This window comes from Mustela erminea, chromosome 9, assembly GCF_009829155.1.
Source record: "Mustela erminea isolate mMusErm1 chromosome 9, mMusErm1.Pri, whole genome shotgun sequence".
Lineage (NCBI taxonomy): Eukaryota > Metazoa > Chordata > Mammalia > Carnivora > Mustelidae > Mustela > Mustela erminea.
In genome coordinates, this window is record NC_045622.1 from 18,872,841 (window position 1) to 18,899,557 (window position 26,717).

The 26,717-nt window shown below is 54.8% G+C and overlaps 1 protein-coding gene across 16 annotated transcripts in view; it reads left to right on the plus strand.

The window, feature by feature from the left end:
* The window catches only part of GRAMD1B (GRAM domain containing 1B), a 243,565-nt gene that overhangs the window by 211,539 nt on the left and 5,309 nt on the right, over positions 1–26,717 (plus strand). For 9 of the 16 annotated variants that reach the window (XM_032357893.1, XM_032357882.1, XM_032357881.1 and 6 more), the window contains 16 exons: positions 4,383–4,467; positions 4,900–5,003; positions 5,765–5,860; positions 7,177–7,257; positions 9,862–9,977; positions 11,772–11,928; positions 13,083–13,272; positions 15,050–15,193; positions 15,983–16,101; positions 16,359–16,501; positions 17,562–17,665; positions 18,225–18,428; positions 19,447–19,537; positions 22,723–22,734; positions 23,105–23,212; positions 23,460–23,649. In XM_032357893.1, the coding sequence (XP_032213784.1) occupies positions 4,383–4,467; positions 4,900–5,003; positions 5,765–5,860; positions 7,177–7,257; positions 9,862–9,977; positions 11,772–11,928; positions 13,083–13,272; positions 15,050–15,193; positions 15,983–16,101; positions 16,359–16,501; positions 17,562–17,665; positions 18,225–18,428; positions 19,447–19,537; positions 22,723–22,734; positions 23,105–23,212; positions 23,460–23,649 (1,944 nt within the window). Of the gene's footprint in view, positions 1–331; positions 1,235–4,382; positions 4,468–4,899; positions 5,004–5,764; positions 5,861–7,176; positions 7,258–9,861; positions 9,978–11,771; positions 11,929–13,082; positions 13,273–15,049; positions 15,194–15,982; positions 16,102–16,358; positions 16,502–17,561; positions 17,666–18,224; positions 18,429–19,446; positions 19,538–22,722; positions 22,735–23,104; positions 23,213–23,459; positions 23,650–26,717 lie in introns of those variants that run through there. The other 7 variants (XM_032357886.1, XM_032357890.1, XM_032357891.1 and 4 more) reach the window with 4 other exon arrangements.

A 26,717-nucleotide genomic window follows, 5' to 3' on the forward strand; every position in this document is an offset into this window, starting at 1 on the left:
GTGACAGGAGTGTGCTCCAGAAGTCCCTGGCTATTAGCGTCTCCAATTTCAGATTTCATCATAGCAGCCGTGCCCCTGGCACCTCCCCTTCCCTTTCCCTCCTCCCCTCCCCCCAGAGCCCTGGCCAGCTACTTTCCATTGCAGGAAACATCTGCTGGGGAGGCCAGACTAGGCCGAGGGGTTACTGGAGGACGTTGGCCAGTACCATCACCCAGATCCTGTAACTTGAGGCATGTGTAGGACTCCGGCCCTGCCCACCCACCCACCCTGCCTCCCCCCTGCCACAGGCGGCTCTAACAAAGAAGTTGTTTGCTGGTCAGCTCAGGAGAGCACGTTCTGGGGAAGGAAAGGGGTGTGTGTGTAGGGGTGGGGGTGAGAACAGGCCTTGTCGCCACAGCCCCTGGTGGCCGCTCTGCCTGGGAGAGGGCTGTGAGTCATAGGGACCAGTGCCCGCCCAGCAGAGAGATTGCACAGTGAACGGGCTGTCTTATGGGACGGGCCAGACGGCGCTGGGAAGCCAGGAGTTCATTCTCTCCCCGGAGTTTCTGACCAACTGTGAGCGGGGTGTGAGGAACTAGTGGGGTGCACCCCTGGAACTGGCTGTGGGGTCATCCTCTTCTTGCGCGGCGTGTCCATCAGGGGCCTGCTGTCCGGAGCCCTCCAGCTGGCCCCGTGCACCTGCCGTGTCGTCTGCGTCTTCTGGCCTCAGCTGGCCTCTTGGAGTGGTTGTCCACACTGACCAGGAGGAGGGGTCCCACCGCATCCCCTCTGGGTCACCCTCAGCCCATAGACCAGCCACCTTGTTGGAGCCAAAGTGGGGTGAAGCAGAGCCTGGCCATGGGACACTGGCCGGCCAGCGTGTTCCGAGAGCCGTGCTGACCACACCCTCCCACTTGGGAGGTTTTGTGCTGGAAACGGAGCTCTGGGAGACTGAAGGAGGCCAGTAAGGGTCACACAGACCCTCTGCTGAGAAGCCAGCAGTTTGCCTCTCTGCGTTACCGGGCTGATTATTTTCATCCTGAGGGCACAGTCGGGAACCAGAGCTCCAGGAGCTGGGCTCCCTGGGGAGGAGGAGCCGTGGGGAGCGATGGAATCTTTGACTGAGTCTGGGGTCCTCTTGAGCCTCCTGCTGGAGCAGGACAACCAGCCTTTGCAATGGTACCTGAAGAAGTTTCCGGATCCACCTGTTGGTGCAGAACTCTGCTGCTGGCATGAATCTGAGGAGATCCCAGCCGTGAGTGTGCATCCCAACTTCTCTGGGCCCTTGTGACCGTTCTGCTGCACCCCTGTAATTCCCTACTCACTCCTGCTGCCTGAGGGCCCCCCGCCGACCTGACCATCCTTGAACCAAAATCCTCTGACCGTTTTGAATTAAAGTAGGTGAGCCACGCCTCACTTTCCGAGGAAATTGCTCTAAGAGCACAGGGGTGAGACAGAGGGTCGAGGTCTTTTGCGTCAAAAGGATATAGGGGTGGGCAGGGGGTCGACCTGGTGTGTCTCTAGAGTCTGGGAGGCAGAGGCCCGCCTGCCATCCATACTGGCAGCCTGGGAGCATCAGGGCACTGTTCTCCAAGGCTGCGTTAAGGAGTCCCTGCACCCAAGCCAGTGTTGATGGCACCGGCAGAGTTGAGAGGTTAGCTGGCATTGCCCTCCCTCTCCCCTCGGCCACAGCTTTGTTCGGAGGGGAGGAGAGGAGCGGAGCAGCTCCCTCCGGTTGCCACCAGTCTGGTTGGGGGATGATGGCCAGGCGCCAGGCACCTACGTCCACCTCTGTCAATGCCCGAGTTCTCTGCAGAGGCGAGAGAGAGGCAGGGGCGAGGCAGCTGTGTGGAGAGCACGGGAGAACAGGAGGACTTCCAGGCTTGGATAATTGGTTGCCTGATGCCCGCTTAACACCTGAGGGGGCCTGGGGTCATCTGCTAGGCTGCTCCTCGGGCTGATGGCAGAACGTGGTAAAAATAGGAAGACTCCCCTGCTGGAGACTTTTTTTTTTAATTTTTTTAAAGAAATTTAATTGTAAAGAACCTAAAACTTAACCATCTGAAGTATTTGTAAGGATTTCTCAGTTCTGTAGCGTTAAGTGCATTCACACCGTTCTGCACCCAGTTTCCAGAATTTTTTCATCTTGAAACACTGAAGCTTTATTACCACCCCCCGGGGCGGGGAGGAGACCACGCCTGGGCATGAGAGACAAGTGGGTGCCCCCAAGGAACCCCTCATCGCCTGAGAGGGTGTGCTCTGCTGGGGCATCCGTGTTGCCCTGTTGGGACCAACACCATGAGGCACCATCACAGAACAGTGGCTCAGATCAGGGACCCTGGGGCAGGCTGCTTCGCTTTGTGCTCTCCTCTCGCACTTCAGAATCCCATACTTCAGACAAGCTGCTTAACCTCTCTGTGCCTCAGCTTCCTAGTGTATAAAATGGAATAAGGGAAACAGCCTGTGGTCCGGTGAAACGAAGCATGGGAAGGGCTAAAGGCAACGCGGGGTGCGTGGTCATGACTCATTTCACGTTCGCTCAGCTGCAGCTGTACAGGGTCGCTTAGGCATAATTAGGAACTTAGCGACGATCAGGTGGGCGAGCAGGGCTTTTCATTGTGTGGGCTGTGCTCTGCAAGGCCAGGGCGCCGGCTGGATGGGCTTTCTCAGTATCAGTCTGGAATCAACCTATGGGCAAGAGGAGTGTGGTATTTGGAGGTTTTTTTTAAAGTCAGAGGATAGGTTGGTTTCTAGATATTCACTCCCAGTGGCCCTGATGCTTGGCTCAGACATACAGGAGGTGACTTTGGGCTTCTACAGCATAGTGTGCCTTTGGGGAAGGTAGCCGGGCATTGACTACTACCAGGATGGCTCATGTTATAAACCAGCCAAGACAGAAGTTTCAAAGCCAAATTAACTATAGACAGCATAGCTGAAAGCACTGTCTTCTCTCTCGGTCCTGGAAATCCTCCCCCAAACTGAAATCCTGCCATTCCTCTCTCCTCCAGCTTCCTGAAATATTCCCCTTGCCTCTAGCACAAAAGCCAACAGGCCACTTAGCTCAGCTCGCCAAGCAGGTGCCCTGAACGTGGCTTGCTCACGGGCCACTCAGCTTTGTAGAAAGCCAGAAGTCACCGACTAAAGCGCGTCGTGTTGCCGCCACAGCTGTGTATCGGTGCATTGCCAAGGACGTGGATGGAAAGTGTAAATGGCCAAGACCTACCTGTCACCACCATCAGGACAATCTGGGGGCACTCCCGGCATGAATAGGCCAGTCAGTGACTCGCCTGGCCGGAGGGCAGGTGTCTCTCTGTCGTGATGCGTGGCTCTTCCTGGGTTGTGCCCTCGTCTTCATGTGTCATCCTTGGGTTCCTTTCAGCCATAGGATATGCTGCCTTTTTTTTTTTTTTTTTTAAAGATTGTAATCTTAGATCAGGTTTCCTGTCTGTTCAGCTGACTGAGGGAATTTCCAAGGAGGATTTGCTAAGGCAGTTTATGGGGATAGGTCTGCACCCAAAAAGCTGAGTGGGCACAGGCTCGGGGGGTGGCTCAGGGGGAGCAGAGGACCTGGGATGCAGAAATCTGTCACTGACCAGCCTGGGGCCTCCTGGGCAGGGGTCTCCTCTCGGGCCTTCATTTTTCTCATCGCTAATGGAAGGGTTGGGTTAGATGGGCTTGTAAAAGGTGGGGAGGGCCTCAAGGTGTTGTGCCTCCAAGTTGCCAGACACACTTTTAAATTCTCTGCTTCTGTGCTTTTTCTAGTACTGGTTTTATGTTGTTGTTGTTGCTGTTTAATCTAGTCTTGGTAAAGTACAGTTCTCCCCCACCCCGTTTCACTGAGATACAATCGACAAGTCCCATCGTAATAGTCTTCCATTGTAGGATTTTTCTTTTCCAGTTGTGAATGTCGTACCCAGCCAGGTACTTACTAGGTCAGTGACGATAACCACTGCTTCTAAGAGATGCACTGAGTACCGTCGTATTGTGGGTCCTGCTAGGGGGCTGGGGGAGCCCTTTCAGGCCCCCGTTTTGCTGTCAAGGTGGGACTTCCTGCTGGCAGAAGGCAGGACAGCAGTAGCTCTCGTGGTGGGTCCTGGGAAGCTCCCTGGAGCGGTCCCTCCTTCCTTTCTCTTCTTGGTATCCAGTAGGGCCCTGCTTAGCATGTTTGACATTTTCTCATTGATGGACACTGGATACAAACCCTTTCGAGTGTCTGATTCTCCCTGGGGTGCTTATCCATACATGCTGAAGCCCCCAGGCCTCACCGGGCTGCGTAGGGTCTGTGGAATAACAGAGCCTCATCTTCGCCCTTTAAACCTGCCAGCAGGTACTCTTGCTGTGTCTTCCTCCCCATCCCCACAGAACCTGGGGACTTCCTGCTAACCTCAGTCATTGTCGCGCAGGTATTAAGCCCAACTTACAAGCAGAGAAATGAAGACTTCCGAAAGCTCTTTAAGCAACTTCCAGACACGGAGCGTCTCATTGTTGGTGAGCCGGGGGACCCCGAGAGCAGGGGGTGGGAGCCGGAAGGAAGTCTGGGCTGGGCACCGTGTGTGGGATGGCCCCCGGCAGAGAGCCCCGCCCAGGATGAGTCACTGCCACTCTTCCCTCTGCAGGTGGCCCAGCAGTGAAGGGCTGGGGTAACCTGGATGGGGGAGGGGTGTCCGTTGACTTTTATCAGCCTCTACTCCCTCTGATTTTCTCGTCCTCTCTGCCACCTCCCCCGTCCCTCTGCCTCCAGCAGAGGCATGTTTCACGTCACATCAGCTGCTGGGGACCCCCTTGGCCACTAGTTCAAGTGTCTCACCCACCTCGTGAGTGGCAGGCAGCGGAGCTCCCGCAGTGCTGGTGGGAGGGAGGGCGGGCCTCGTTGGTAGTGGTTCGCTGAAGATGCTTCCTCTGTCCCCCATCCTACCGCAGATTACTCATGTGCACTCCAAAGAGACATTCTTCTTCAAGGCCGACTCTACCTCTCTGAAAATTGGATCTGCTTCTACAGCAACATCTTCCGCTGGGAAACTCTGGTAAAGACCTGGGGCTTTCTCCCTGGGCTGTCCCCTTGGCTAACACTGAGCAAGTCCCCTACTCTCCCCCTTTGGTTGACTTCCTGCTCTACCCACACCTTTGCATAAAAAGACATGCCTGAGTCTTCAGGGCGAGATCTCCTCTGCCATGTCTTCCCCTCCCTCTGTCTTGGGTGCGGAAGAGAGCATGAAAGGATTTGCTTTTGGCTAGTGGGGGTAAGCATTCGGCAAGGGTCATCGCAGGAGGTGGAGTAGCTGAGTCCAAGGGGCGTTGGCCTTGGCACTCAGGGCCGGGTTGAACGTTACCTGGGTTTTCCACCTAGTGAGCTGTGTCTAGGGAGGCTAGTCCTTTATTCTTTCTCTGCCTCCGCATCTTATAAAATAAAGCAGGAAGAGATAAGCTGGTGACTTTTATGGTTCCATCCAGCGTCATTGTCCTGTGTCTGTGTAAGTGCCAAGCAGCGATGGGGTCTGTGTACATTGATCAGACTGTGTAGATGGGAGAAGGCAGGCTGCCTGGACCTGCAGCTGAGACACCGCTGGGCTTGAGGCGGGGCTCAGCCACCACCTTGCTGCGTGGCCTCTGGGAAATAGAGAGCTAAACCAGGTGATGTCTAACGGGGTCCCTTCCAGGTTTAGAAATAAGTAAACTGAGATGTGATTTCCTGCCTCTGAATGGGCGCCACTTAAAACACTCGTGGCTGACTCAGTGAATGTCTCTTCTTGCTTGTTTTCTGTTCTCCGTCCCTGTGGGGTGCCAGCTGACGGTCCGTTTGAAAGACATCTGCTCCATGACTAAAGAGAAAACAGCTCGCCTCATTCCCAATGCCATTCAAGTTTGCACTGACTCTGAAAAGGTAAGTGAGGTTAATCTTGGACCTTCTACTCCCTGGCACCCCAGTCCCCAGCACCCCCCACCCCACTTCTGTATTTCTGTCCTTCAACTGCATGAATACGGAGGCCAGGAGGATGGGGGTGGGGGATGGGAAGGTGATGGAGATGGTGGGGACCACCTCCATTGGATTGGAGTGTTTGGAGTCTGAGCAGGGGTGAGGACGGAAGGTCAGTCCATTGGACTTGGAGCCAGAGCACTTGAATTTGAGTCCCGTAACCATGGGTGTGGCATGTAACGTCTCTTCACTTAAATTTTCTCATGGTAACATGGTGCCAGTCATTCCTATGACAAAGGCTTGAAATGACGTCACAGATTCGAAAACACTGAATTGTACAGCGCTTTGCAAATATGAGTTGTTAACTACCTATCAGCAGAGTCCGGTAGGAAGTGGATTGTCAGCATGGGAGAAACGTGGAAGGTAACCTATAGGGCCGAGGAAATACTGGGATCTTTGACCTTTAACCAGCGCCTGGAGACTGAGAGATTCAGGGCTGGGGGTGGACTAGGCCTGAGCCAAACACAGGACTGCAGAGCCCTTGGACTTGGGGAGTTCAGTGGCAACAGCCATGAGATTTTGGGTCAGGTAGTCTTTGGTTTGAGTTTTGTTTCTGACATCAGTCAGCCTTGTGATGACATAAGACCCCTAATCCCACCAGCTTGTTTCTCTTGATTAGGCATTGGCCATTAGTTTCTCTTCCAAGCTTTTGTGTGGTTTAGGTGAAGCAGCGTTTAGATCATGCTCAGGACATCTGGATCCCCATCATTTCCTTCCCACGTGTTCTATGGGTCCCCTCTAACATGTAAGCACAGTAAGAGCCAGCCTTTCTGTTTTGATTGTCATTGTACCCCAAATATGCAAAATCATACTCAGCACGTACTGTATTCAAATATTTGTTGAATTAGCGAATGAGAGGGTGAGAAGGTTTGTCTTCTCCTACCCAAAGTCTGGCTCACGGCTCACCACTTAACCCGGGTCCAGTCAGTTGTTTTATGGAGATGAAAACTTCCCAAGCAGAGGGACGTGCGCCTTGGAAAGCAGGGGTGAATACCGAAGGACTTAGGGCCACTGTGGACTTGGAGGTCCCAAGTGCCTGGGCCGCATGGGCTGGTCCCTCTCACTAGAGTACGTTGGTGTCATGGTCGTGGATAACTGAGTCCGTAGTATTTGGGGAGGAAGTCAGCAGCTTTCCTTAAAAGGATGAAGCACGCTATCTCATCTCCCTCCATTATATTGTGAGTCTTAAAGGATTCTTCTTGCTGTCATCTATTCCCACCTAGCACTTTTTCACATCGTTTGGGGCCCGGGACAGGACATACATGATGATGTTCCGGCTCTGGCAGAATGCTCTCCTGGAAAAGGTGAGTACTGCCCAGCTGCTTCCGTCCTTCAGCCTAGGACGCACATCCACCTGGAATGTTCTTTCCCCTGGGGTGAGGGCTCCTTGGCGAGAGTGGGCTTCCGTGACATGGGCTGGTTCCAGAGCAGCCCGTGTGTCATCAGGGTTCTGGAAGTCCCCCAGACTTGGGTGAGTTCTCTGTTCTCCTCCTGGTGGTGTTCTTTGAGCTGCCCAGTCGTTGCCTGGAGCAAGGCCCTCGCTGACTTCAGGCACTTCCATTCCACCGTCTGAAACATGCCAGGGCTTGTGAGACCTGCAGAGGTGGGAAGGACTGTCAGGGAGGAATCCGTTTCTATACTCACAGGTTCCTAGAGGCAGAGGCCTGTCACACCTCGCAGATCACCTGGGGAAGGGAAGGAGACCACTGTCCGTTAGGAGGTAGAGAGCATACGGGGAAAGCATGGGCAAGAGCTTTCCTTGTGGCTTTTGCAGGAAGGAATGGTGAGGCCGGGTAAGGGCCAACCAGGTTTAGGATTGGCTTGTTTGAATAATTCCATCAGGCCTTGGGACATGGAGACTGTCTCTGGTTTCCTGTCGCTGGGATACCTAAGGCCAGGTAACATGGGCCCCGACTGTAAGGAGCTAGGAGAGAAGGGGCTTGAGGGTCCAGGCTTTGGATTGGCCAGTGACATATAAAACGTGCCCTTCTCGGAGAGTTGTTTTCTGTCTCCAGGAATTAGCTAACCCTGGGGTGGACATTCCCTCACCGGTCGGCAAGGACTTGGATGCCAGAGCATCAAAAATTCAGAAAACGGGAAAAAAAAAAAAAAAAAATTTCAGAAAACGGGAAGATAGAGTTAATATATCCCCCTAATCTGACGATTCGAGTGTATGAGGGACTCTGAGGGGACACGGATATTGGTGATGATATGGCCACATTCCTTCGAGAACTCCCACTCAGATGCCCGGGCCAGTCGGGGGAGAGTGTTGGGAAATCAGCCCCAAGCCAGGGCAAGAGACATGGTAGAAAAGTTACATGGTTATAATTATATACATGACACATATTTATCCACCTTGACTCTTAAGCAATCTGAAGTAAAGTGGGCAGATTTTATTATTTAGAATTTCTTTTGACCTGAAGGCCTATAGCCCTGGCCCGAATCCAGGTAACTTATCTGCGCTGCGATCTTCTGCCTTTAGTAGCCTTCAGTAATAGTAAAATGATTGTGTATTTGAACCTCCACTGGCAGGTTGGCATTTTTCATTCAGTTCACGGACACTGTCCTTTCTGAATAAGACAGAAGCTCTGACGCAGCAGAGGTCTGCCGACTGTCCTGGTCCTGCTTGTGGTCCGGCAGGCCGAGCCTGGCGGACGGATCAGAGAGGGCTGCGTGGAGAAGGGGAGTTGTGACAAAGGGGAGGACGTGGTGAGGCGGCGAGGCAAACGTGTCTCAGGCGGGGTGAATGATCTACGTCAGGCCCGGAGATAGGAGGCAGCGGGCCCAGAGAAAGGAGGAGGAGGTGCCTCCCTCTGACTTGGTGAGGGCCAGCACCGGCCGGCTCAGAGGGAGCCCTGGGCTGTGCCATTCTGGACAGTTCTCCTCAGCTGGCAGGCCAGAAGCACTGCCTGCTTCCTAAACCACACGAGGAAAGGCTGATCTCGGAGAATTCTCAGTTTCTTTATGATCTGTTGATGGGAACCGCTCTTTAAGTTCGATGTAAAATATTTCTTTGTGTTTTGACTCCTTCTGTTTTTCCTTAAGGCTCTGGCCCTCTTTCTCACATCCTGACCCTGCCACCTTCTGCCCCGCTCCCACCTGAGGACTCCTCCATGTCCCTCCTGTCGTTGTTTTTTCCACATTCTGTTGCCTCTTTTCCCACAAATCTGAACCCCACGGGAGCTCACTTTTCTCAGGACAGAGCTTTTGAGGAGGGCACATGGCCCGTGGTGAAATAAGGACGTGGGGCTAGCGGCACCCAGAACTGTAGGCAGACTCATTCTGGCGGAGAAGAAAGAAGGAGGTGTTGAGGTAGCCAGGAGAGGGTTGGATGTGCTCCCCTTTGAGGCCCCTTAAATGATGAGCACAGAGGCTTCTTTCTAGACACAGGAAATGTCCGACGACGGAATGGCCACCTTCGAGGTCACACCTCGTTCTGTGAAGCAGTGGGGCCTGTTTGCGTGGTCACCGTTAGGATGAGGAGGTTTCTGTGTATTGGGGAGACTGCCTCCAGGAACCAGGTCCTCATCAGAAGCTCTGTGATCGCCTTGGCTCTAAGATTCACATGGATTTATCATGCTTAATGCTCGACCTCTTCCATGGAAGCAGAACGTGGGTAGTTACCATCCTTAAGGGGGCAGTTGATCCCATTACGCAGACCTGAGTTGTGGGAACAGGGCCAGGTTCCTGTCTTGGCTGGAGGCTGTATCTTTAGGCAGAAGATTGGTGTCTCGATGTGATCCTAGGAGGAGGTACAAGGAAGTGGAAGCGGCATTGCTCTCCACTTAGTCTGGCGAGGGAGAATGGAGGTCCGCTTCTCCTACCCCCAGGGGAGTCCAGCTCAGTGCCTCTGTGTAGCATGGGGTCCCAAGGAAGGAAAGGTCAGAGTCCCTCTGTTGTCCCTGCAGCCCCTCTGCCCCAAGGAGCTCTGGCACTTCGTTCACCAGTGCTACGGGAATGAACTGGGCCTTACCAGTGACGATGAGGACTACGTGCCCCCTGATGACGACTTCAACACGATGGGGTGAGCAAGGCAGAGGGGCAGCTGCCCAGGGAGCTCCTCCAAGAGGGGCTGGGGTGCTGGTGGCAGCCTCCCTAGGGAGCGTTGCCTGAGTGAGGGGGAAGAGTGGGAAGACCCTCGCAGGCAGAGGGAAGAGCCAGTGGGTGGCTGGACAGAATGAACCAAGGGCCAGCAGGAGGAGGAGAGGCCGGGCCCGGATCCTGAAGGCCTTTAGCCAGTGCAAAGATTGGATTTTATTCCACAAATGGGCTGGGAAGCCGTGGGAAGGCTTTGAGTTGGTAATTGATAAGATCTGAGTTAACGTTTCAACAGGATCGCTCTGGCTCCTGCACTGGAAATAGACCAGGGAGGAACAAGGGCCGTGGGCTGAGAGGCTGAGAGGCTGTTGAGTAATTGAGATCCGATAGAGGAGAGGTGAAGGTGGTTGGGGCCGGGAGGACGCAGTAGAAGTGGCAGGCAGTGGTTCGTTGCTGAATATATTTTGAAAGTGGAATCAGGTCTATTTTGAAGGATTTGCTGACAGATTGGAAAGGAACCAAAGATAGCTTTAAGCTTTCCTTGGATTTATCAGCCGGAAGCCTAGGGCTGTTTCAAACCGAGATGGACAGCACTACAGAACAGACTTTGGGGGAAGATCAGGCAAGTTGGGTTTGAGATGACAGCCGGCCAAATGGAGATGTCACATAGACATTTGTGGATGTGAGTGTGGAGTTTACCAGGGAAGTGTGGGCGAGGTGCCTAAACCTGGGAATTAGGAGGGGCTAGCTAGGAGATTAGCTATAACCACAAATGGTTGGATGAACATACGAAGTTTGAGGACTGGGCCTGGGAGCACTCAGCAGGAGGAAGCAGCAGCAAAAGAAATCCTGAAGGAACATCTAGCCAGGTAGGAGGAACGCTAGGAGAGCTCGCATGCTTGGAGCCAAGGGAAGGAAGCTTTGAGAGAAGGGAGCATCGCTGTATCCCGTGTTGTTGATGTGTTGAGAAGGATGGGGCCTCGAAGCCGTACTAGCCTTGCTCGAGGTGGGCAGGTAGATAGAGGCCTGGTGGTGGCATGCGAGGCACAGAGCCGTGGAAAGCAGGGAAAGCACGTGGAGTAGTGACCCTCAGTAGTGATACCCCTTAATCTCGGTGAACATCTGCCTGTCTTGAGCAGACGTGTCATGGGTTACTCAGAGTTGTCTTGTGTCCAGGTGGGGTGATAGGCAAAGTGTGAGTCAGATGTTGATCACAGGGCTGATTTCTCCCTTGGGAGAGGCTGAAGTGCCCCTAGACAGGCACCCACCCTTCTCTCCAGAAGGGTTCCCCTTCCGGTGTCCAGGGCAAAGAAGCTCACTAGTTAGGATCCTGAATCTGGGTGTTATCACCAAAGGACACTTGTGGAGGGTCCCATCCTCATCACTGTGTGGGAAATAAAATGTATTCTCAGAATGTCCCAGGTGTTTCTGTCAGTGGTGAGGTTGGGATGGGGTGGGGCGCCATGGAAGAAAGATCGTTTACGACACGGAACAGTCATAGGTTGGGGTCATAGGATAGGGTTAAATCTAAGGAGAGTATGCAGAAAATAGGTGACTTTGGAGCCAGAAATCATACCTGGGGAGGGGAGTGCGAGGTGGGGAGGAGCTTTCGGGAATGTTGTGTAGCAGGGAGGTGGTGTTCAGAGGAAGATCCTGGCTACGGTGAAGAAGCAAGAGAGCCCATAGTTGGGGACAGGTAGACAGATGTGAGGTTCTTAGTCAAGTCAAGTCAGCGGTCTTGACTGCCGAGGGGACAGGGCTTCGTGCTGTCGTCTCTCAGCTACTGTGAGGAGATCCCCGTGGAAGAGAATGAAGTGAATGACAGCTCATCCAAGAGCAGCATCGAGACCAAGCCGGACGCCAGCCCGCAGCTCCCCAAGAAGTCCATCACCAACAGCACGCTGACGTCCACGGGGAGCAGCGAGGCCCCTGTCTCGGTATGGGCAATGGGACCTTTCTTCTGCCCCTCGTCCCGTAGTCGGTGTTTCCCAGCCCAGTGCACTCTCCCCAGCACCCCGGCCTGGGGCACGGGGAGAAGGGAGGTTGCTTGCCCTGTGGTGAGGTGATTCAGGGAGGCCTCCAGGAGCCTACGGGCTCTCTTGTTCTTTTTTTTTTTTTTTTTTTAAGATTTTATTTATTTGACAGACAGAGATCACAAGTAGGCAGAGAGGCAGGCAGAGAGGAAGGGAAACAGGTTCTCTGCTGAGCAGAGAGCCCGATGCGGGGCTCGATCCCACACCATTCCAAGTTCATGGTGTGACTGCTCCAGGTCAGCCCCTCTATGGAGAACTATCCCAGGTCTTTTTTTTTTTTTTTTAACTGCCTTGATACAAGGTCAAAATTGCTTGTGAATCTAGGGCTGCAATCTGTTATCTGTTCAGTCATTCGACAATTAGTTTTTGAGTTCCTAGTGTATACGCTCCCGGTTTATTTTTCCACTGTGCTTGACTTTGCGAAAGAGATAAAAATATGTTAAGAAAGGCCTTTGTTCTCTGAGACTTGGCTACAGAAGGGATGGGAACTTGACAGAGGAAGTGTTGGGTGTGCACTGGCGGCTTGAAGAATGGGCGGGGATTCTTGGAAAGGATTCCCAGAGAGGGGAGACACAGACTCCATTGGCTCAGGGGTCAGACCTTAGAATGAAAACGTCATTCATCTGTGCCTAATCTCCATTTTCCATCTCTAAGGTTGTCCCAAAAATAAAAAGGTTTGTCTCTGTTCCCTTCTAGGGCTAAGGGGAGAATAAATTAAAAAGCACTTAGGAAGATTTGAAGCCTCTTAGCAGACGAGCACTCGTGAGAGGCAGGCCGACCTGTTGTAGCAGGGGGAGATGTGGCTCCGGGAGCTGACTCTGCTGGATGCTAGGGCTGGGGCACTGTGTGATGGTAGTACAAGGTCAGAACCTTCTACTGGGTTCTCCTGCCTTCCATGGAAGAGCTGCGGAAAACCCCTAGAGCAGGAATCCAGCCCAGCCCCTGAGGGGCTGTGTTGTGAACGTGAGAGCTCCCTGGGCCAGGTCCCTAGTCTCCCTTTGGAGAGGAGACCCAGAGCAGTTTGCCCTATTTGGGTGACCCCTCTGTCTCCACCCCAGTTCGATGGCCTGCCCCTGGAGGAGGAGGTGCTGGAGGGCGAGGGCTCCCTGGAGAAGGAGCTTGCCATTGACAACATCATTGGCGAGAAGATTGAGATCATTGCGCCTGTCACCTCCCCTTCGCTGGACTTCAATGACAACGAGGACATCCCCACTGAGCTCAGTGACTCTTCCGACACCCATGATGAAGGTGGGCATTCGAAAGTGGGTGTGCGGAGCCGCCCTTTCTCTCTCCGTTTGAAGGCTAATAGGATGTCCCTGTGTAGAGGCTGGAGTCTGTTGGTCTCTGGGTTTCTGGTGGATGGGTGGGTTCGTGTGTCATTAGCATACAGGCATTTTCTGGAGAGCCACTGCAGGATCCTTCTCATTCCGTATTTGTTTATCAGTACTGAATGGGTCATGTGTTGTCCTGCAGTCCGGTCTTGCCACTAAAGTTCCTCCTGTTGACCAGACTTGCCTGGCACCTCTGTTCTCATAGAGATGCAAGGCAAGGCGGTGTTTACGTGCCATGGGAAAGTGCCAGTCAGCCGCTTCCTGGAACAATGCGATCTTACTAGAAGCTTGCTCTAGTGACGCCAGCATTGGCTTTTTATTATTATTATTTTTATTTATTTATTTATTTATTTTAAAGATTTTATTTATTTATTTGACAGACAGAGATCACAAGTAGGCAGAGAGGCAGGCAGAGAGAGAGAGAGAGAAAGAGGGAAGCAGGCTTCCTGCGGAGCAGAGAGCCCGATGCGGGGCTCGATCCCAGGACCCTGAGATCATGACCCGAGCCGAAGGCAGCAGCCCAAACCACTGAGCCACCCAGGCGCCCCCAGCATTGGCTTTTTAGACCAGGCTGCAAGAAAAGGTGTCGCCGGGTCACTCAGACTCTGGAACCTGCCCTGCTCTCTAGTATTTCTAGGTAGTACTTCTTTTGGGTCAGGTTCTAGGACCTGGGTCTGGTGTGCATTGCCTCTGGCATTCCGGGGCCCAGGGGCCTGATTTTCAGTATTGATGAAACGGGTTGATCCACGGACTTGGGGAGTAGGCTAGGACTAGCGCGTGTACGTAGACAGTGCTCACTTAAATACCTGTGGACGGTCTCTCCGATGGTCCCCTGGAGTGGTGTCCTCACCTTCGGCCAGCTCCCCCAGTCCCATCTAGGATGCAAGGCCAGTGCCAGTGATGGCACAGGTCGGGTACTGCACAACATGCACATCAACTCAGACGTGACCATTTCCCCCTCCGACGGTGCTTATCGTGTCCGGTCACGGGCACTGGCTCTGTATGATTCTGAGCCGCAGGGGCACCAGGAATGTCACCTTCTTGCTTGAGACCACATAGCAGCCTCTGTAGGTGCAGTGATTAGGGACTCTGGGGTGCCGAGGGCTTGGGGTGTCGGGACTTTAGCAACACACCTAGGAGTAGTCCCAGGCACATTCTCCCGGAGCAGATAGAAACCTGAGAAAAGTGACAGGCACTGAAATCCTGGGGGAGGCCGGCCGCCTAACGAAAGAGGAGCCAGCTCTGTGTAGTTAGAGAGGGTCGCGCTGCAGTCCAGCCCAGCTGGACATTCCAGATGAACCCATGTCCCTTTAATGCCCCTGTGCCATAGTTGCAGGGCCGTGTGTCCTCCGTCATGCTTAACTTACAGATTCTGGATAACTGATAGCTTTTAGGTTCAGGAGGTCCTCCTTCATTTTAATCTTCATCCGAGAGCAGCTTCCTTAGCAAGGCTTAACAATGGAAAAACAAGCAGAACATTCCCATAGTCTTTGTCAAGGAAGGGTACCGGTTCGAGTGAGCTGTGTGTGTGCTGGCAAAGGAGGAGACGGACAGATGGTGAGGTCATGAGCCGCTACCCACGAGGGCTGCCCTTGCCCCTCAGGGGCCCATGACCCTGAAGTCCCCTGGCGGTTGTCCCTGGGGCCGCCTGCCCCTCAGCCCTCATTCCCTCCTTCTCATCCTCTGCTGTGCAGGGGAGGTCCAGGCCTTCTACGAGGACCTGAGCGGCCGGCAGTACGTGAACGAGGTCTTCAACTTCAGTGTGGACAAGCTCTACGACCTGCTGTTCACAGACTCGCCCTTCCAGCGGGACTTCATGGAGCAGCGGCGCTTCTCCGGTCAGTTCCTCTCGCGTCGTCCTCTCCTTCCCAAGTTTCCTCCCCACCAGGGAGCAAGACTGCCCAGGGTTCATGGTCTCGCAGAGAAGCGCCTCGAGCCCTTACTGCCAGGCACCCCCCAGTGCGCGAAGCCCGTGACACCATCTCGCGTCACCCTTGGGCCTGCCGCGTGTGCGAGCATTGCGATCCCTGGGGTTACTGGTGAGGGACCCCGAGCTCCAGCTGTCCTCACTTTGCCTAGGGGCCATGTCGCTCAGTCGGGCGTGAGCCAGGATTCACATCCAGGACGTTGCGCCTCCTTCCTGCTTTGCTCCCATCTCGCCCCCCTGCCCCTGTTCTGCCCCACCGCAGGGGCTGCCGCTCTGGCCATGAAAGAACATCCGGGCATCAGCGTCGCCCTCTGCCAGGAGGGGAGGGCAGACGGAGGGCACCCAGAGGCCATGCCTTAGAGGAGAGGACTTGTTCCCAAAGATCCCAGGCCCTCGCCACAGTGACTCCAGTGTTGCCAGCACCCCCGCAGGTGGCCCCCGGACGGCCTGTCCCGGCCCCAGGAACAATCAGCACTCTGGAGCCCTGTGCAGAATTTCGGCAGCGCTACAATGGGCCTCTTTCTGTTTTGACTCCCCCCTCCTCCTACCCTCCTCCCGGGGCCCTTGGGCTCCCATTGGCTTCCCATTGGGGGCCAGCCGGCCGCCAGTACAGTCAGGGGTTCGCTCGAAGGGGAAATTCAGAGATGGCGCAGGCCTGCCTCCCTCCCACCCTCATTCCGGGGCTCTTCTCCACCCTCAGATATCATCTTCCACCCGTGGAAGAAGGAAGAGAACGGAAACCAGAGCCGAGTGATCCTGTACACCATCACCCTCACCAACCCTCTGGCTCCGAAAACTGCCACCGTCAGGGAGACGCAGGTGAGCTGCGGGCGGGGGCGCAGAGGAGCGGCGGGAAGAGCCTCTGCCCCGTCTGAGGGATTGAGGGTAGACGGTGTGAAGAGGAATCTGGGTGCCTGTGTCGTTGCTCCCCGAGGCGGGGACACGTGCCGGGCTGCCGTTTCCCCAGGTTCGGGGTCCCCCGTCTCCGCCCAGAAGCCGGGGGTGGGTGCGGGGAGAGAAGGGAGGGCGGCGCTCTCCCCAGCACGTCTGCTCAGTTTCGTCCCCTGTCCCCACAGACCATGTACAAGGCGAGCCAGGAGAGCGAATGCTACGTGATCGACGCCGAGGTCCTCACGCACGACGTGCCCTACCACGACTACTTCTACACCATCAACCGCTACACGCTCACCCGCGTGGCTCGGAACAAGAGTCGGCTCAGGTGGGTGGCCGGAGCGCCCCGTGGGTTCCGGGAGGCGCCCCACGTGTGCGCGTGTCCTCGCTCGTGCGGTCGCCGTAAGACGGGGCTTTGGCGAAGGGCCCCAGGGAGCCCTCTCAGGAGTCAAGACGTTCCGAGCCCCACGTCTCAGAAAGGGTCCGTGTCATTCTCATCCTCTTCTTTAAAAATACTTTTCTGTCGGGTGCCTGTGCACCTCCATGTCTCTCCTCCCTCCTGCCCCCGCCATCCTGCCCCACACCATGTCTAGGCTTCTCTCTTCCCGCTTTTTTGAAGTGTCTCTTGATGACACGTCCTTTCTGTCCAGGCCACCCAGAGGCAGCTTCTTACGGATGCCCCCCCCCCCCGAAAGGCGCCCCTCCCCTGTAACCTGTGACATTTGCCTGGTGGCAGGGCGGAAGGGGATGGTGGGGTGACTCGCAAGCATCGGTTTGCTCGCATTAGTCCGCGGTGTCCCCGAGGACAGCAGGGAAGGGAGCCAGGCAGCCTTAAAAAACGGGAGCGTTAACTGGGAGCTGTGCTGATACAGGGCCATGGAGGAGAGGAGGGGAAGGGGCTGGTGTGCAGACGGCATGGGCAGCAGAGAGACCCGTGACTGGGAGAGAGAATACTTGGAAAAATGCAAGAGTGGGTGTGCTCTTGGGAAGTGGAGAGGGGGGAGCCAGGGCCGGTGGCAGATGACTCCCCTAATGGTCAGAGTGATGGAACCCCAGAGCCTGATCTGGACGAGCAGGTGTCTGCAGAAGAAGACAAGGACCCCCGCGGCCAGCCGGCAGCCTGGCCCCATCTGAAGGAGGCGGTGTGGCCTCATGAAAGACCTGTGGGCCCACAGTCAGGAGCCCTGCTATGTTAGCCTTTGGTCTGCCGGACTGTTCTGGAAGTCCCATTTTCTCACCTGTAAAGGGAGGGTCCATCTGCCTATTCTACGGACCTCCGGAAGTGCTCAGGGAGCTGAGATGACACCATGGGTGTGGTGCGAAGGGCCTGTCCCGGTAGAGCGGGGATCCCGGGAAACGGCTGACCTCGCTCCTGGCTTGTTCCTCAGGGTCTCCACAGAGCTGCGCTACCGCAAACAGCCCTGGGGCTTGGTGAAGACGTTCATCGAGAAGAACTTCTGGAGTGGGCTGGAGGACTACTTCCGCCACCTCGGTGAGCAGGGCTGCAGCCGTCGGCACTGGTGCAGCAGGGCTGACACGGGCTCGGCCGCGCAGCTGCCGCTGTTGGGCGTGGGAAACACGGAGGTGGGGGCCACACTTCGTGGCACACATGCACTTCAGAGAGGGTGTGTGTGCCGGGTAACTTTGGAGGGGTCTGTGGCCAGCCCCCCCCCCGGCATGTGACCACCACATCTCATCACACCGGGGGTAATTCGGTATGGAGAGGAAGGGTGAGCCTGGGAATGCGTCCGGGAGGACCTGGGACGTGCCCCCAGCTGTCTGCGTGGGGGCGCGGATGTTGGGAACCTATGTTTCTGCACGGTGTTGAGCAAAACCCAGAGTGGGGGGTCTGGCTGGGGGTACGTCCCAGTAGAACTTCTGAGGCTCGTTGCTGCCCCCAAGGGACCCCTGCCCTCCCACTCAGTGTCCCTGAGTGCAGCGTGGGAAACGGGTTCTCGGAGAGAGGGCTCGGCTGGCCGGAGGCAGCGTTGTCTCTGGAGGCCAGGGGGTCGAGCTGCAGGTGGAGGCAGGTGGCATTCTGTCTCGGACAGAGAGCGAGCTGACCAAGACGGAGAGCACGTACCTGGCTGAGATGCACAGGCAGTCTCCCAAAGAGAAGACCAGCAAGGCCCCGGCGGTTCGGAGGAGGAAGCGTCCCCATGCCCACCTGCGGGTGCCTCACCTGGAAGAGGTGATGAGCCCCGTCACCACACCCACCGATGAAGACGTGGGCCACAGGATCAAACACGTGGCAGGTGTGCACCCGCCGGCAGTGGGGGCGGGGCTCGGGGCCCGGAGCAGCTTGCCTGTGCTGAGTGCCGAGACCTACACACACGCGCTCCTTTTGCGTCCATGGGTACAGATCGTATGTTATTTGCCCCTGACTCATCATTCAGCCTCTGGATCCGGTACCTGTTTCCCTTCTCCCTTTCTGTTCCTCGGTCCCTACTGAACCCACACGTGGGGTCTGCTGAACAGAAGTTCCCTGAACTCCCATGTCCGCCTCGATGGACTCAAACGAGCAGCTTCCAGGTTTTTGGCAAATGTACCAGGGAGAAGCCGCAGCTCAGGCCAGAGGTGCCCTCCTGACACAGATGTCAGGGAGTCTGAGGCAGCCCCCCCACCGGCCCCACCCCCCCCGCTTTGACATGTTCCCTCTTTGCATCCAGCCACACACAACCTCATGTCTTCACTCAGTCCTGGCGACATGTGGCCATAGGGAGCCTCAGAGACCGCCGGTCCAGCGTCTTTCAGGCCATGCTTTGCATACCCCCGGGGCGTGCCTCAGGGTGGGGGCAGGACCGGAGGACAGACGGTGCCCGCCTTCTGTGTCCCCCTCCCTTACGTAGGGGATTTCTAATGTGACACGTGTGAATGCACTGACTCTCCGAGGGGAGCTGAGACTTGTTCAGCGTCCTGGCACTAGCTGCAGACACAGCCTGAGCGGAAAGCCGGCTCTGGACCCAGCCCGGTGCGGTTGTCTGTGCCACGGCTACTTTGTCCCCGCTCCGCATGTCCTAGCTGCATAAGGCTGTTGAGTCTCTTGTTTGTTCGGTGACTTGAATGTCCACTTCGCCTGACCCAGCCCATGACCTTGCCCTTGGGGAGCTTCCCTTGCCCTTTTGGAGGGCTGGGTGTATCTGTCCTCTCATTGCTGGGAAATCATCATGGACAACTCTCCGTCATTCCCCGAAGCTCTGTGCTTGACCCCTGTCATGGTAGCCAGGGGGCTCGTGAGCCGCCGTGGTGATGGCCTCTTTACTCTCCCCACAGGTTCCACGCAGACACGGCATATCCCCGAGGACACCCCTAACGGTTTCCACCTGCAGAGTGTGTCCAAGCTGCTGCTGGTTATCAGCTGTGTGTAAGGGATCTCAGCTCTCCTCCCCACCCCTGCCCCAGCACCTTCCCTCCCTGCCCGCTGGCTCCTTGGGCGTGTGCGCACCCCTCCCCATGGCCCTGGCCTTTCTTTGTCCTCTAGCCTCCTCTCTCCAGATCACTAGTTCTGTCCGTCACTCCTTGCTGCTTTGTTTCTTTTTCTCTGTTCAATTTAGCATCTGCTGTAAGCTAGGCCCTCAGAAGGGGGAACAGAACACTGTATGCAGCATCCATGCCCTTGGCAACTCAGTTTCAAGTGGGTAAGACAGACAGGAAATTCAGAATTACTCCACTGTTGGAGAAACGCTAACACGGAGACGCCGCACGGCGTCTGAGAAGCCCATTCGTTCACGTGTGAGGGAGGTCCTGAGACTGCTCTGGTCCGGGGGCCAGGATCGGGCACTCCTGAGCCCACACTTTGGCAGGAAAGCCAGACAAAATCAATGACGACTGTCCCGGAATATATGCTTATATTGTAAATAATTTACAAGGTTGCCATCATGTTATAAAACAGTAGGCGCAGTAATGTTCCCAGGAGGACCCTGGGCAGGGAGAGACGAAGTGGGAAGAAATGCACAGATAGCATAGGAGGGCCCAGCTGTCCACGGGGGAGCCCAGGACGCTGGGGTCGCCCCCGAACTGCTGGGAGCAGGGAGTTCCTGGGATGGGCGGCTGAGAGCAGATTGCTGTTCTGCTTGATTCAGCCCGCTGCGGACCACCCCCGCCCCACCGCCTTCCCTGGAGATGGGGGTGTGCTGTGAGCATGGGGGGGCACAGGCAGGTGTGACATGGGAGCTGTCCAGATGGGGGTCCTGCCTGCTCTGCACTGGGGACTGCCCTGTCTCTGGGCCTTTCTTCTATGACACCTTCTCCCGACTCCGTCAGGCCCCCATAATTTGTTTTCAGAGAGGCAGAAGCAGAAGCACAGCCAAACCCATCAGGAAGCCCTGGAATGTGACGGGATTGGCTTTCTGGGTTGTTGTTTTATGGCTTCAGGGCCTCTTGGCAAAGGTCAAGTGTTGTTGTTAAGTCCCTCTGCCTGCCTGTAGGGGGAGGCCTAGAGAAGAGAGGGCTGGAGGCCGGCAGGCTGGTCCAAGTAAGGGGCAGCGGCATAGGGGAGCATGACTGTCCCTCAAGGAGGGGACCGAGGACCCGTTAGCCATCTGGTTGAAGCCAAAAAAGAGGGAGGACTGCAGTGGGCGGCTGGAGATGGTTGTGTCGTTCACAGAAATCCAGGTCGGGGCACAGAGCTGTCCGAGAAGACGCTCTGGGCTCCAGCTGTGTCCAGCGTTGCAGTAGGGAATCCGGGGGAGGCGACAGCGCTTGCTGATGTGGACCTGGGCGAGGCGGAGAAGGATATGGCTTATGGATACTGATTTAGTTAGCAGTAGCATGAGAGTCCCGGATGAGAATGAGACCATCCGAGGACAGCGCCGAGTGTGAGAAGAAATCGGGGCCACAGACGAGGCGTGGGCACCATGGGGGGGGGGGCGCGTGAGGAACATGAGGCGGGCTCTCTTCTCACCTGACCGCGTGTAACAGAAACGTAGGTGGAGATGTCTTCTGCCCGTGGCCTGGGGAGCCAAGGTCTCTTACAAAGTCACATACAAATACAAAGACATACACACATACATACACAGACAGCTGTGAAACCAGTAAGATTCCTGTTCAACATCCATTTGAGGGGATTCGTGCTGCCAGGTCTCTCCTGTTGGGTTTGGTAGATCAAAAACTCGAACCTCAGGTGGGTTCTGTCTGAGCTTTTCCTGCATGCAGACTTCCTGAAGGAGGCCTGCTCTTCCGAGTCGGTGCGATCGTATGGCATTAGCTGACTGTGGGGCTCCGTTAGGTTAAGATCATGGCCTTCATCATTCAACACTTAGAGGTCCGGGCTGCAAATCTGCCGACAGTGGGGGTGGAACGGGCTGCCCTGTGTCCAGCGGGCCTCGAAGCGGCTCTGCCCGCCCTCCCCTGTGTGGACCACAGGCTCTTTCCTCAGACCGCTTGCAGGGGTGTCCGTGGACGTCCACGGAGCACAGGCAGGATTGTACGCACAGACCTAAATGCAGGAGGTAGGATAAACGCAGCCCATGCCAAAGAGGCAGGCGTTCAGGTCTTCTGGCGCCTATGGGTACAGTTAGAGGCAGCGTCATTGCAAGTCAGCATGAAATTTAGAGATTGTTCTGGAGAAGGCACAGAGCCCTGGATAGGGTCAGGGACTGGAAACTGCCAGCTCCAGGAGTATCCGCTTCTGTAGTGCTGGAGGCACAGAGAAGAGCACAGTCTCGCTCTCTTCTCTCTCTCTCTAACACACACACACACACACACACACACACACACACACACACACACACACATCGAAAGGTCGAAGGCACAGCGTAAGATGTTCTTTGTTGGTCCTTTTCCATCATTCTGTCTCCCTTTTCTTGTGTGTGTCCCTAAATGTCCTCATACCCCTTTCAAGATAAAACCGGCCGTCACGGGGGACTCCTGTGTGCAGGGAGCTTTCCATCCACGCCTTCAGCCCATGCACAGTGCAGCCCCAGCGGGGTAGTTAAGGGGGTTCAGAGAAGCTAGGGAACTTCATCGGAATTTCAGAACCCTGAAACATTGCACCAGCACTGCACCCAGTTCTATGTGTCTCTAGGTCCCCTTGCTCTGCAAATCATCTCTCTGCCATGAACTTGGGTCCTAAAATGATCTTTTGGCAGCCCCTGAGGCTCCCGCATCTCTTGGTGGCCCTCTGTGCCCCCAAGATCGTCCTTACCATCTCCTGTCTCTGAGCGATGCTAGCCCAGCCCGAACAACCTCGTGACCCCCATGGGCCCGGGCAGGCATGAGGACGAGACGTGCTGTAGGGACATCATGCTAACCCCTGTTGGGCAGAGCAGGCTGATAGTCCACAGCCTCGCCCTTCTGTCCCGTGTTGGGCTCGCTGGGTAGGGGGACTTGCCTCCGTGTGTCACTCTTGACCTACTAAGATCTGTTTGCAGCTGCTGTCCCTTGCTCCTTGCTTGCTGGGTCTCCTCGTCCTCGTGTCCTCGCTTCCCGGGTTTCTTCCCCCCAGACTCACGCGCTCTCTGGCTTGGTCACAGTGCAGCCCTCCCCATCTCCGCACTGGCCTGTTCTAACCTCTGCCTCCTCCCCATTTTTCCTCCTTGCTCCCATTAGGATCTGTTTCAGGTACTGGCTCCCTGATTGCTTCGTTTACCCTTCATCTCTTTTCCTCTCCATCTTGCCTCTTCCCCCAGGCACCCTGGGTCCAGGGGGCTCCTGTGTGTGTCTCTTTCCCAATGCCTTGGCCCACGTGCCTCTCCATGGCGCTCCTGCTGTGTCCCGGCCCCTCCAGATGAGAGCGCCGCTCTCTCTCCCTCTCCCCCGCGCTGCAGCCTCCCTCCCTCCGTCCCTCCCTGCCATGCTTCAGGTGACCAATGGTCAAGGACAGCAGCTGCCTCTGGAGGGGTGGGGGGTGACCCCAGGCTTTTCAAGGTTGCATGCATTCTCAGATTCCATCTCATGCCTGTCGCCTTTGTCCCCTTTGTCTCCTTCCCAGTCTGGTGCTGCTGGTCGTCCTTAACATAATGCTCTTCTACAAACTCTGGATGTTGGAATACACCACCCAGACCCTCACCGCCTGGCAGGGTCTGAGGCTCCAAGAAAGGTAATCCTTGCCTCTTCCCTGGGCCACCACCTCCACCCCACCTTGTACCGTGCCCCCGCTCCTGCCACCCGGTCTCCATGGGACGGCTCCGCTGCCCTTATCCAGTGGGCAACCCTTTGGGATGAGCCCATAAGTGGGCTCTGAAAACTGTCCCTGTAGCTTTAGTCTGCTTCTGACCTGGGGCACAAGGGAGCCGGGGGCATTGAGCAGAGGACAAAGCAGTCTGATGTGACTCTCTGTCCTTTAGGGGTCTGGGAGCACAGGACAGTCCACTGAGCATAACTCCAGCTGCCGGGGTACCCCTTCTTCTGCCCCACAGGTTACCCCAGTCTCAGACAGAATGGGCCCAGCTCTTGGAGTCCCAACAAAAGTACCACGATACAGAGCTCCAAAAATGGAGAGAGATCATCAAATCCTCGGTGATGCTTCTTGACCAGGTGAGATGTCCCCACTTTGTCTCCTTGCCCTCGTCTTCCGAAGATGAGCTGCTTCCCTGTGCCCTGGGAGCTCTCCCCGTCCCGTCCCCATCCTCACCCCCAGCCACCAGACCTCACCCTCCTGTTCATTCTTCCCCTGGGCCATCCACTGTTCTGATTTTAAAGTCATCCTGGAATGGGTTGTTGGAAACACAGGTGTTCTCCCCCAGCGATAACAATGAAATTTGCAGCAAGAAAGCGGTAGGTTAGAAGGTTAGAAGGTTAGAACTCTTTTATTTTTTCCCCCCTTGGTCACCCGTGGCCATCTGACAGGCACTTAAAGGGGAGAATCTCCTTTCACAGAGAGTTGTCTTCCCAGAGGGCATATGTTTCTAGTTCCTTTGGCTGTATGCCCCCCCCGCCCTCCGCCCTCAACACACACACACCAGCACACAATCCCCAACACGTCACTCTCCATCAGGGGCACAGATAGTCTGGGAAGATGACGTTAGTACTGCGTCATCTCTTAGTGGCATCTTCTAGTGTAGGTGCCTGTGTTCCTTCCAAAAACTGTGTTCATTCATCTCTTTAAGAAAATCCTCTCGGCGCAAAATCAACAAGTTTAGTTTCATCAAAGGAGGGAGCTACTCTTCCTTCCTCCAGAAGAAGTTAACATCTTAGAACTCCTTTGTAGTTGCCAAGACAGCAAGAGGCTAACTTTGTCCTCCAAGAGAATTAAGAAGATAGGAGACGCAAAATTTGTCCATTAAAATGTCTGTTCCTAAGGAGTTCTTTATGTTTGGTGGTCGGCCAGGCTTGAGATGGAATCGCAACCTTGCCACGGACTGGTTTTGTGACCTGGAGCAAGGGCTTTAATATTAGTGACTTTACAGTTTCTTCCTTTATAAAATGGGAATAACAATTGTGACTTCGTGGAATTGCTGTCAGGATTTGAGGGCACGGGGGAGGCGAGGCCCTCATTAATATTAAATCTTACTCCCCTTCGTAGTGTGGTTTTAGCTGTAGATCGAGGAGAGAGCATTTTCATGTGGCTGTCAGGACCCAATGTAATGTGTTCTAGAATATCGTGTTTAGCTTTGGAGCCATGGATTTTTTTGTTTTTTTAACAAAAGGGGTAAATGGCATTGCAGGGGGCTTAGGAGCTCTGTGATACCAAGAAAGGTTGATCGAATTAAAGATACACTTAGGAGAAGGAAGGATGAGGCGAGGAAAACAGGATAGGCTTCAGACCTAGAGGTCCAGCAGGTAGAAGGATAGATTGAATGCTCGTGGGGCCCCAGGGGCTAGAAGTCACGGGACAGGGAGCTTCGAGTAATCAAATAAAAACAGACCACTGACAAGCTAGTCAGGAATGGAATGGGCTATTTTGAAGGCTTGAGATTCTATCACCGGAAGTGCCCAAGAGTTGACCAAGTGGTGTCAGATAAGAAACTTATGAATGAAGTAGGAGGCAGTTGGACTGAACGACCAGGTTCTCTTACAACTCCAGAATCCGGTGTCAGGTTGGGGCCCCTTATATTGGAGCAGGGAGCGGTCAGGTGTATAGGGTGGAGGACTCAACTCTATGAGTGTTAGGATAGGTTTTTTGTTTCATTCCCTTTATTTATTTTATTTTACTTTTTTAAAGATTCTTATTTATTTATTAGAGCAAGAGAGTGAGCTCAAGCAGGGGGAGCAGGAGAGGGAGAAGCAGACTTCCTGCTCAGCAGGGACTCGATCCCCGCTGTAGGACTTGATCCTAGGACACTGAGATCATGCCCTGAGCCGAAGGCTGACGCTTAACAAACTGACACCCCCCAGGTGCCCGTTTCATTCCCTTTAAAAGTAACTTCAGGAAGATTAATAACAGACCCCTTTGGAGCATCCCTACAGAGCGAAGGGTGTATAGAAGAACCAGAGAGAAAGAAGAAAACTAGATTAGGCAGAGGGACAGAGGATTTCAAAATCCATAGCCATGTGCCCATGAAATGTTAGCCGTGTTGTCCCAGGGCAGCTTAGGTCAAGGTGGTATGTAAAAGTGTTGTGGTATGACAGACCCATCAGGATTCTGCTGCTGGGACTCTGCCCCATTTAGACTCCTGACCATGACCTGACAGTGCTCGTGTGCCTCTTCCTTCATGGAGGTTAAGAAATTTAGTTAAGGTTAATGCATGATGTGGGTACAGCTAGAAGCCTGTTCGGTTGCCGGGTCTCTGCTTAGCACCCAAGGTGTCTGTTGCTGTCCACCACACATGAAACAAAATGATTCCAGATGACCCTAGTGTGGAGTCCCAACAAGTGGTTTATGAGCGGCCAGGAAAAAGAAAGCGGATGGTGAGCTAGAGAACGTTTGGACTCGTTCTGGGCCTTAACGATGGGTGAGATTGGAATAGGCAAGGGAGACGAGAGCCCCAAGCTGGGAAAATAAGGCGGCAAAATGCACAAGATGGGAGTATGTGGTCTTCAGGCTTGATGGGGAAACCACCTGGAATGAGTAGAAGACAGCCTCGTGGGGCTCCTTATAGCAGTGGAATGCTTTGAGAAATGTTTTCTTTTTTGAAAGATAGAATTTTTTTTTTCCCAAGTTTTTTTTGAGTGAGAGAGAGAGATCACAGGCAGGGGGGACAGGTAGAGGGAGAAGCAGACTTCTCACTGAGCAGGGACCCCGATGTGGGACTCGATCCCAGGACCCTGGGATCATGACCTGAGCTGAAGGCAGACTCTTAACCCACTGAGTTATCCAGGCACCCTGAGAGAGAGAGAGAGAATTCTTTTTTTTTTTTCCCTAAAAATTTTATTCATTTATTTAACAGAGAGAGAGAGACAGAGAACACAAGCAGGGGGAGCAGCAGAGGGAGAGGGAGAAGCAGGCTTCTCGCCAAGCAGGGAGCCCGATGTGGGGCTTAATCCTAGGACCTTGGGATCATGACCTGAGCTGAAGGCAGACGCTTAATGACTGAGCCACCCAGGTGCCCTGAGAGAGAGAGAAAGAGAGAGAGAGAGAGAATTCTTAATCAAGTAACACAGGGGCCACAAATCATTAAGACACAGGGAACCTCACCCCAAGGGTTCCCAGTGCTAGACCAGCT